We start from the raw sequence: 12,129 nt of genomic DNA, 5'->3' as shown, positions 1-12,129 counted from the left end.
TATTGTCGAAATAAAAAGTTATTCCTAACATCGTCCAATAGCTTCTACTAAGCTTGGATGTACAGTTTACCTAATTCGCCACCGAAGAGAAGTCTACTGACTTCTTGTTGCTTCGTATAGAGGTCGGTACTAGCGTACTCAGACATGTTATGTTACTATACCGGCCATATAGATGATGGGAATTTCATTTCAGTTTGAGCTACTACAAGTGTTCCTGATGAGAGGTGAAACCTCGAAACACGTGTAGGATAATAGTGCAGTTCAAATTGAAAAGAAATGCAACCTTCTATTATCCTATTTTACCACTTTATCCTATTTAACCACTTTTTTAGTGACAAAAGTTAAATTGTTCAATGTACGACTACTTTTAAATTTTTTATTATTATAACATAGAGATATTAAATATTCACGTTAATTGCCAAATTAATAAATTGGTAATAATTTATTTAAATGACAAACACTAAAGTACGTTTGTTATAGAAAAACATCGAGTATTTACACACATGACTTTGTATAAACAACACAAAATCTGTATTTAAGTGAATAATATAAATAGACGACAAGAAGTTATTCAATAGCTGACACCGCGCAAATGTAGAACTTCTAACTTGGTAATTGTAAAGATATTCAATAAAATATAAAAGTACATCTTTATTTTGTGGAAAGTAAAGCATGAAAAATCGGTTGAGTTAACAAAGCGAGAGTCCCAACCCCACATAACCAAGAAAGTTACTTACCTGAAATTTTAGGCAAATGTGGCTGCTTTTCGATCCATTCTATTAAAGACAGCACATCTTCTTTTTTCAGTTTATCGTCTTTTTTGTATATTTCTTCAACTGGAATTTCCTTCATTTTTCAACTGCAACGGAATAGATAAATACAGTTTTGAAATATACGTGGTAGGTATTAATAACCCAATTAAATAATTTTCTACCATTCAATTATTGCGTCAGTATAGATATAATAATTATGTATCTCAATACACCATATTACGCATTATTACGTGTAGTCAACTTTTTTTGCAAAGTTTATTATTTAACGAATAAACTATTTACATGATCAAGGACATACAATATTTTGTATAATTTAGTGCGAAAACTAGACCCGTGAAGAAACATTCAGAAAAAATCAATAACAATAAATTATTAAAATAAGATTCTAGACTTTTCATGTAGGCATTCGTAAAAAATATGCCTCATACAAGTCTGCTAGAAAATATATGCATACAAAAATATTAGAGAAAATATTTTAAAATAAAAATAAATGACTTTGTAGACATTAAAGCAAAAGCAGACACTTACGAAAACGAAGAAGACTCATTTATCATATTCATAAATTTGAAACGACATATAACTTGACAAATAGAAAAACAAATTAAACATTTCGTACTCAAGCTTCAGAGATCAACTAACAAAAACCGGCGCAAGCCACAAAAAAATATTAACAAAAACCACTAAAAACTCGGGCATGTAGGGCCCAACCCCTTGAGCACCAAGTCGCCGAACTGAGCCTAGCTCAGAGCGGAGACTTGAGGCCCAAGTAAGCAATTTTAGTTCGCGGATAAGCCACATTAAGATAACAGGAATATAGCGACAATGCGCTGTCCTGAGTTTTGAATTCGGTTAGGAAACCATGTTGGGGTTCTATTACCCAGGATCTCCACATGAAGAGCATTTGGCTGATAGTTGTGCCCCTATCGCGCATCAGAGTGCTATAGGGGGGAAAGGGATGGTCTGGAGCATTGGAGCGCGGTGGAGTGACTCCTGTTTTTACTCGAGTTAATACACCTCGCTCCAATGAATTGTTACACCCGAACGTAATTCTTAGGGGTGAACATTTCTCACAGGCTGGGTTTAATTAAATTGCTTGCTTGCTTGCTTCAACGGAAAATCCATGAAAACAGTGGCAGCTCGTGGCAGGAATTTTTGTCTCCTCAGATAGATAATGAAAAGGCTTTAATCATCATCGGAGATTTTTTGTTTTTTGTTGTTTTTTTTTTAATAAATTTAGAACTTAAACATGTCTATAAATTTTTTTTATTTAATTTAACGTGCTTGTGACAGCTTCGGCCATTAGCACGAGGCACCGTGGATACAATTATATATAAGGTACAATGACATATTATAATATACTATAGTTATATATTATTTAGTAGTAAACTACGTAGTTTTCTAGCTTCAGGAACTGAAAAGCTCCTGAAGCTAGAATAACACTAGTCTACGTTGTTTGTAAGTAGCAAAATAGGTTATAACGCCATGGTAAAATTTATTAGAGTTTTGGAGAGATTTTAAAAGTTTTTTTTTATTGACATTTGAGACAAGCTTGGCATTCTCTCTTGTTTCATGGTGTTTCGACAATACGTTTTGATTCTTTTGAGATAAGAGAAATCCCGTTCCTTTGAGACAGAAGTGGTGGTGATGAGAGAATTAATGAAAATAATTTATTAATTTCGGAAATAGTTTGATATAACGAATTGCAGTATATACAATTATACATATATTGTAACTTATGCCACCTTCCAAAAATATTTGAATCAGCATATAAATCTTTTAATTCATTTTAGTCCCGACGTCAGAGAGTTGACCCCTAAAAATTATACAAACAAGCTGAATTTTGCCGAGAATATCAATTTTGGGATCCCATAAAATATGTAAAAAAGTTTACTACTTTAACCTCTTTGCTTCCCCTTAAAACCCCCCTCGTATTGGAGTAAAAACCAAACCGTTTATTAGTAATTTTTGCGTAGAATGAACCGTTCTCTCAGAGACAACGTTTGAAGCGACCGGTGATTTTGAATGTCACTTCCGCTCGCGAAATCAATGTTAAATAAAATATGTATCAACTCGACGTTAAAAAATCGATATCTTTTGATCAGAGTGTCCTATTGACAAAAATTAAAATGCGTTTTAAAGGTGATTTTGAAAAAGAGTGCAGATTTCGCATGCACTTTTTTTATTTTGCGCAAATGAAGTCAGTTTCTATTAAGCTGTTCAATAAATAAACTTTTAGCGCGATTTTTGCCATTTTTTACGATTCTCGTCAGATCAATAAAATTTATTACTTGCATTGACAGGTCGTAGTGAAATTTTCATTTTTGGTGACCATTATTCAGAACCAATAACATGAAATTTAAATTTTGAGTTGTGGCAACAAAAATAAGGCATTTGAAATATGACTAAAAAAGTAGAAGAAAACGGTTTTAGGTGTGATTTATAGCAGAAGTTAAGTACTTTTGAAAAACGAACTAGTGTAATTAAAAAAGAGCAGTTTTGAACGTTTTAGGTCGTGTGTAATGTGAAAGTTTAAATTCAGCGTTTTTAAGCATATTTTAAATGCCTCACATTTGTTGCAAAAACTCAAAACTAAAATATCATGCTATAGGTTTTGAAGGTTAGGTTCTAGTTATGAAAACTTAATAGTGGTTGGTCAGTGAAAGGGATATATTGCATTGATCTCATGAGAATAATAAAACATCGCAAAAATCGAGTTTATTTGCGGAAAAATACAAAAATTGCATACGAAAACTGCACTCTTTATTTTTAAAACGCATCTTGGTTTTTGCCGATAGGACACTCGAATCAAAAGATATTGAATTTTTACAGTCGAGCTGATACAAATTTTATTGAGATTTATTTCGCGTGCGTAACTGAAATTTAAAATATCCGATCGCTTCAATCGTTTCTAAGAGAACGGTTCATTCTACACAAAAAATGTTAATAAACGTTTTTGTTCAAAATTATCTTACCTACACTTTTTATTTGAAACATTTTTTTCAATGGCGGACAGATTCTTGGTAAATAGATTTTTTTCCGTTTTTCCCCCGTTTTATGGGAAAGCACGGAGGTAAAAGTGGTAAACTTTTTTGCATCTTTTAGCGTCCTAAAATTGACATTTTTGTAAAAATTCAGCTTGTTCGTGTGATTATTACAGGTTCAATGGCATTTTTGTCTCTGACGACTGGAGTAATTTTAATTTAGCATATTTCAATTTGTGTACTGTAATATCACATACTACACATTTTAACTGTCAAATCTGTCTATACAGTTATGACGAAAAAATTCTTATTTGTTAATTGATTGGTCTAGAAGGCAAAATTCGATTAGAGAAAGCTAGAAGTGCATTTAAACGCACAAGAAATTAACTTTAATGAACCTCACAATAAATAGTTAAATATTGAGGTTTCTTTAATGTTATGTCTTTTCTGAAGTTCTAACTGTCTGGAATTCCATTTCAAATTGATAAAATTAATTAATCAGATCAATGTGATTTTGAAAAATCCATGGATTATAAGTTCTCGCTGACGAAGATAATCCAGTTACAACTATTTTTAAAAATTTATTAGGATATTAGTCCATCGAAAATTGTTTGTCTCACCAGCATTGTATGGTAACAATAATTAAATTCAATAAAAAAAACAGCTAGAAAGTGTGTCATGTATGAAAAACTGTTGTTTGGTAACTACGTAAAATTAAGTATTTTTAGGCTTCGAATTTCTTCAAATTTTAATTTTAGGTTTTATGATTGTAAGAAAAATACGAGTATAAATACTTTAATAAGAGTAAGACGATTTCTACAGTTTATCAAAAACTTTTAGTTAAGTGGTCGACAGAATTCAGTAATCTATTTCTAGATTTATTGTACTTATTTTGATCATTTTCGCACAACAAAAACATCAAAATACTTATTTCTAAACGAATGAAGTTCTTACAAGATACTCTAAATGAAAATATGAGCACTTACCTTTTGATTATAGTAAGAAAAGTATTCCAAGTAAAATCACCGACTATAGTTGCTGAAATCTCGAGATCGAATAAAACAATTCGCAAATAAATTTAAAACCAAACCTTAATGATCCATTATTAACAGGACATTGCAAATGACTTTACCAGTAACTTTTAATTACAAGTATTTGTAGAATAATTACGAAATTACAGAAACTTAAATATATGTTTGCTACATAATCTAACAACTAGAAACAATCGAAATAAAATGTTTATCAACGACAGTTTTGAAGTAAATCCATTTGTAATTGTTTTTTTATCTCAAATGTTGAGTCTTGAAGGTAAGGTCTCATTCGCATATACATATATATATATATATATATATATATATATATATATATATATATATATGTATATATATATATATATATATATATATATATATATATATATATATATAATAGTAAGAAAAAAGAAGTACTTGGTTAACTATTTATTATCTCGAGCTTTTAATTGTGCTTACAATTATTATCAAGAGCTGCTAAAAAAGACAAAATATCTTACAAAGTTGAACTAGAAAGAAAAAACTTTTTTGTTAACTCACCAAATAAAATTAGTTTGGTTAATAAAATTGCTGCAAATACATTTCAAAAAGAATTAATACAAAAATGTCCTTATCTAATAAATTCTTCCCTGAAATTTTAATATAATTTTGAAAACATTTTCTTAACACAAAAACAATTGAATTTATAAATAATTTAAAGTAGCGACCAATTACAAATAAGCCTCAATGTCATAAATGCCAACTTAAAATTTTTACTTATGACAATTATATTGCCAAAAATAAAATTTTGTTTAAAAATTCTTTTTTGTTTAGTAACAAAAAAGAAGAAGATTTATTCACCATTGATAGATGTCTGAAAAAATGTAACAGATATATGGAAAATTATAAATTAATTATAAATTTTGCTTAGATTTTGAATTTCTGATCTTTTGTTTAAATTATTATCACTTTTGCTAATACAAACCATTTCCAAAAAAGTTCTTTTGAATTTATTACTTTCACTACATAAAATTTTAATGTTATCAAAATCCCTAATATGGTCTTTATCGATTACATGCTCTGCCAAAGCACAAGATGGTTTTTTAATTCTGCAATCACTTTTGTGAGAAATAATGCGATTTGAAAGATTTCTTCCGGTCTCACCAACATACTCAGCTTCACACTGAGTACAACTAATGCTTTATACTACATTCGTTTTTTCAAATTTGTCTATAGGATATTTAGTTTTGGAATATAAAGATGAAATAGTTTTGATGTTCTTTGTTGCTATTTTTATATTGTCAATATATATATATATATATATATATATATATATATATATATAGATATATATATATATATATATATATATATATAGATATATATATATATATATATATATATATATATATATATATATATATATATATATATGTTGTTCGGAAAGATTTCCGCGGTTAGTTAAGGAATTTCCACAATTAAACTTAGAGCTAAGATTAATACTATTATAAAAATTAATATTAAACTCACCGGTCTTCCGCGTTCAACAGCGTCGATATCCATTTTGCCGAGCTTTCGACATCCTCTCTGATGTCTTCTTCAGGGCTTCCAAGGTCTCAGTCTCCTGAGCCCCCAGACACTACTACACTCACTAGTCACTTCTAGTTCACTCACTAGTTGTAGTGAACAGGATTAAAAGAACGTGTTTTAAAGCTTTCTCATCCAGATTATCTACATGAATATCTTCAATTGTTAAAGAATATTTTAATTGAAAACTCTTATCCTCCAAAGATGCTACATAGGATGCTTTTTTCTAATACTGTTAATATAAATAACTTAACACCATTTTTTACTAAATCTCAAAACGTTGTATCTAACAATCAGAACATCTATTATCATTCACTACCTTTTATACCATCATTAACACCTAAATTAATACAAACACTAAAGGTTATTGACAATATAAAAATAGCAACAAAGAACATCAAAACTATTTCATCTTTATATTCCAAAACTAAATATCCTATAGACAAATTTGAAAAAACGAATGTAGTATACAGCATTAGTTGTACTCAGTGTGAAGCTGAGTATGTTGGTAAGACCGGAAGAAATCTTTCAAATCGCATTATTTCTCACAAAAGTGATTGCAGAATTAAAAAACCATATTGTGCTTTGGCAGAGCATGTAATCGATAAAGACCATATTATGGATTTTGATAACATTAAAATTTTATGTAGTGAAAGTAATAAATTCAAAAGGACTTTTTTGGAAATGGTTTGTATTAGCAAAAGTGATAATAATTTAAACAAAAGATCAGAAATTCAAAATCTAAGCTAAATTTATAATTATATTATTTCTTTATAATTTATATATGAAACTTGAAAAATATCACATTTTCATTTAATTTTCCATATATCTGTTACATTTTTTTATACATCTATCAATGGTAAATAAATCTTTTTCTTTTTTGTTACCAAACAAAAAAGAATTTTTAAACAAAATGTTATTTTTGACAATATAATGGTCAAAAGTAAAAATTTTAAGTTGGCATTGAGGCTTATTTGTAATTGGTCGCTCCTTTAAAATATTTATAAATTTAATTGTTTTTGTGTTAAGAAAATGTTTTCAAAATTATATTAAAATTTCAGGGAAGCATTTATTAGATAAGGACATTTTTGTATTAATTCTTTTTGAAATGCATTTGCAGCAATTTTATTAACCAAACTAATTTTAGTTGGTGAGTTAACAAAAATTTTTTTCTTTCTAGTTAAACTTTGTAAGATATTTTGTCTTTTTTAGCAGCTCTTGATAATATATAAATGTAAACACAATTGAAAGCTCGAGATAATAAATAGTTAACCAATATAGATTTTTGGTTTGTTGGAGTCAATAAATCTTTTATTGACACCAATTCCGACAGGGGGCGCTCAAGATTTCAAAGATGGACGATAACTTCGGGAAAACAAATCATTTTGTCATTTGATCTCGAAGCTATAAAACGTTTAATATAAATCATTTACAAGTGTGTTTTGCCAAAGTAAAAGTTGGAGTACGTTCTTCAAAGTTTATTTGTTTGTGATTCATGTTTATACATGCGGTAATTGACTCCCAAACCTGAATAAAAATAAAATTAAATGTTTGTTTTTTTACAATATGTCTGAAACACAGAAAGTAAAATTTACATTTTTGTAGGTTGTGGTTGCAAGGTCGGCAGAGATCTTTAGTTGAGGGTGAGGCAGTTTTTGGAGCTGGCCACCTTATATTTTGTAAATTACGTCTACGTTTTCTACTAATAACTTCATGATACCTTTGGGGCAATTTAGCTGATGGAACAGCATTTTTCAGTCTTCTCAATTTAGTTTCAAGTGTTACTATAAAGTAAATTAGATATAAATATATTAAAATATAAATAATATTTTAATCAACACTTATTTGGAAAGTAATCGTTCTCAGTAAAATGTAAACTGCACAGTCATGTACTTGGTTATCTTCTTCTTCTTCTGGTTCCTATCCGTTTCGGATGTTGGAAATCATATTGGCAATCATGACCTTGCTCGCTGCGGCTCGAAACAGCTCCGTTATACTTATCACAGCTCCACTATACTATTACTTGGTTATAGGTCTGCCAAATTTTTCTCATATTCTCGTCAAGCGGAAACTTATGTATGGAATTTTTTTTGTGAATTATAATAGGATGAACATTGAGAAACACTGCAATAGTTTTTTGAAGTCAAAGTCATTGTTAATTACAATATAAACCGGTCGCTAATATGTATACAAATTAATGACAATTTCAATGTTTTCCCGAAGTAGATGCTTTTGAAAGCTTCCACCAGGCGTCGCCCACTTTGCGGTTCCTCGCGAATATACGAGTGAATGCTTTCATTTTCACTCGTTCCTACATTATAGCAGTTATACATCGCTATATAAAGCGTTGTTGTTTTATTTGGATAGCGGTTTAGACTTCGCAGATTCTGAGCACCCTCTGCCATCCTGACTAGATCCCGAAAGCTATCCATTTCAGAGCCATTTGGGCCTATGGAGAATAAAGGAATTATATATGTATATATATATATATATATATATATATATATATATATATATATATACCGTCAATTTTGATACAATATGTAGTTCACAGGATACTTGTTGGAAGGTTATCGGTCACAGTTTGGAGAAGAAAAACAAAAGAAACTTGCCACTTTTTCCTTTATTGAAGACGTTTGGTAGACGAATCCATACACATCATCAGTTTATCTCTGAAATTAGTTAAATGAGCTTACATTCATAGAAAATTTACAAAGAATAACTCTAAAACAGTTCTAAAAGTAGGGAAGTGAAACATAAGTTTAACTCAGGAACCATGAAATCAAACGTTCATTGTTCAATTTTTGAGTCAATATCCAAGTTTTACATCCATAGCTCACTATCGCTCGGATTATGGTCTTTGTATCTTATTATTTGATGTACGTCTTGTGATTTAAATATCTGGTTTATTGCAAGGTATGCCTTATTCGCTAGGATAATTCTTCTGCTAAATGCTGTATCGTCTATGTTGTCCTTTGTGATGTTAATTTCATTGTAGATAAAGCTATCTACTTTTTCAAAGTTTTCAACTGTCAAGTAGGGTCTTATTGCTCTCTATGATTGATTTTTAAGTAGGATGTTAGTCTTTTTTGTGTTTAGCATGCGATTTAAGTTCCGTATACGCGACAAGAAAATAGAAAGTTAAATATATCGTAGATGATAATTTATAGGGGTATAACCATCACGTTATTGGTGTTCTTACCTTAGTCATCTTTTTAGGTTTCATACAAATAAAAACACAATACTACAAACAACAATATAATTTAAAAATAAACACAAACCTGATAACAAAAACAAAAAAAAATAAAGTAACTTCTAGTCGACTTCTAGTTTTTTGAAGCTTCCTTCAACACCGAATAAATCTCCTGCGTTCTTTGGCTTTCCTTGTCTTTTGGATTCATCAACAACTTGATTAGTCAGATGAGTTACAAAATCTGCGTTGTCCATAATTTTACTTCTAATTTTCTCTAAAAATAGTGTATTATTTATGTATAATATATATATATATATATATATATATATATATATATATATATATATATATATATATATTTATAGAGACTACGACCGTCAATTTATATTTTAAAGGTATTCAACTAGTGAATTCAGAGGTTTAATCGGTCATTCAGGTTGGTAAATAAAAAAAAGGGGAGTCGACTATTTCATTAGTTTAATTGAAGACGTTTCGCCTTATATTTCTAAGGCTTCATCAGTTCTCTAAAATAACAATAGATGAAAATGAGTTTATAAGATATACAGGTGTTATAGTTCATAACTTACAACTCAAAAAACATACAAACACAAGATTTAGATACTTAAAACGACGTTTGGCTTCATTTAGGGATGTTGATCCAATGAAGACAAACCAAGCATTTGTTGCAATCTACCCAAACGACGCGACGCAATACCGAAAATTTAAGGGCGATATTATGTCAACGAAATTCCAATCCGTGTGAGGGCTTGAGACACAATTATTAATTTCTACTGGGTTCGTTGAATAATTAGTTCGACGGGTGGATTTGTTGGCGGAAATATTTGATTTTTTTAAATTTGGAATTATGGGGTGATTTTGTTATTATTTTAAATGGACAATAAGCCACATTTTAACTATAGAGATAATTGGTATTATATATTTCGTAAGATGAGAGAGTAGTAAACCTGGCTCAAATTGTCGATGTCGGTTCTTTTGTTTATTGCAGATGGGTTCTTGAGGATCTCACACATTTCAATAAAGGAGCGTTTCTGATGGTTATTTTGTTTCGCCAGCATTGTGATATTTGTGAAGTCAATGTGACGTTTGGTGGAAATGGCATGTTGTGCAAGGGCACAAGAGGCCAGGGTATCTGATAGACAACATTCGTGTGCTCTAACGACCTTAGTGGAGTTTTAGACTTACAGAATAACTTTCCAACGGTTTTGGTATTTTTTAGGGATATTTTGACGGGTAAGTTTTTGAATAGCTTAGTAAGCTTGTTCGTAATGTGTGGGAAATAGGGATGAGACGCATATTTTATGGCTGATTCTGGGGTTAACGGGGAATAGGTCGTCTGTATGCTATTGGATATGGAGGCTAGTATTGCACCCTTAGGTGTTTCCGAAATAGAGTGACCGTAGCTTTTATTATTTATATCGACACGTTCCGACGTTCTTCACAATAAATTCACAAGATTTAAATTCACAAAATTTAAACATGTAATGTTTTGTATCTCTCTCTCTCCCTCTTGTCGTTTTTCCATTACCGAGGATTGTGATTTCTAACAATACTCCTAACAAATTTTCTCCATCGGTCTCTGTTTTCAGTGTTAGATGTATTGGTGGGACACTGTAAGCGAACTTCTGCAGTAACAGTCGAAAAAAAAAGTACGACAATATTTTCCGACAATCCATTAATGGTGTTTTTTTATCCATTAAGTGAATTTTTTTTTGCAAAATCTATAGTACATTGTAAAATTATTCTAAGTTTTGATATATTCCGGTTTGTCAAAAAATATAATGATCACAGCAAATTGATAGTGATTATTTAAGCCGTATTTATTATCATATTTTTTAAAAATCTTTTAAGAACTATGACTAATATCTGAATAAAAATTTACCTTGTATTATTTCTGATGACTCACAAGGTCCTCCATATTCTTGAGGAAACATTTCTTTAGGGATATATTTAAATGCAGATTCAGCATCCGTATGAAGATGTAGCTAAAAAATTATAGTAAATAAATTTAAAAACAAACCTCCCCAGTGATTTAATCTGCGACACTAAATAGATAGTAATAGAAAACATAGATGAAACTTTAATGCCAAATTTATAAGTTATGGTAGAATATGTTAAAAGATGTAGACTTTGTTCTAGTCATAGCAAAATTGAAGTCTGGTGACTCCATAATAATAATAAAATAAATAAATATTATCTGGAAACTTTGTGGAACATTTTATGGGTCTGTAGTAAAAATGCTCTGTTTCTATATAGATTTACATATTAAATACCGATATCCAACTTCACCTAATTGCAATGGCTTACCATCACAAACAGTTCCGCTTGATATTCGCCGAAAAGAAGCTCAACAAAATAAGATATTCCTGATTTCGTAAAGAACTGACTTAAGTCAAGAAACCCACACCTTTTAATATTGTATAATGCCGGAACAAACAAGTATTGAAACAATGGATGGGATCTGAACACAATACCTCCAATAACTGTATTGATCCAATCTGATCAATTCGTTCTAGGTTTTGCTTTGAATCGTAAGAAATGGGTTACACTAAACAGGATCCGTACCT

General features: G+C 30.1%; 1 protein-coding gene across 1 annotated transcript in view; it reads right to left on the bottom strand.

The window, feature by feature from the left end:
* The window catches only part of LOC140436059 (uncharacterized), a 54,944-nt gene that overhangs the window by 17,635 nt on the left and 25,180 nt on the right, over nucleotides 1-12,129 (bottom strand). The window contains exons 6-9 of the mRNA XM_072524770.1: nucleotides 11,445-11,547; nucleotides 9,670-9,818; nucleotides 9,554-9,595; nucleotides 738-855 (exon numbers count right to left, since the gene is read on the bottom strand). Of these exons, the coding sequence (XP_072380871.1) occupies nucleotides 738-855; nucleotides 9,554-9,595; nucleotides 9,670-9,818; nucleotides 11,445-11,547 (412 nt within the window). The remainder of the gene's footprint in view (nucleotides 1-737; nucleotides 856-9,553; nucleotides 9,596-9,669; nucleotides 9,819-11,444; nucleotides 11,548-12,129) is intronic.

Source organism: Diabrotica undecimpunctata, chromosome 3, assembly GCF_040954645.1.
Source record: "Diabrotica undecimpunctata isolate CICGRU chromosome 3, icDiaUnde3, whole genome shotgun sequence".
In the NCBI taxonomy this organism is placed as follows: domain Eukaryota; kingdom Metazoa; phylum Arthropoda; class Insecta; order Coleoptera; family Chrysomelidae; genus Diabrotica; species Diabrotica undecimpunctata.
The sequence above is the reverse complement of the archived record's forward strand: the minus strand, read 5'-3'. Positions and strand labels throughout refer to the sequence as shown.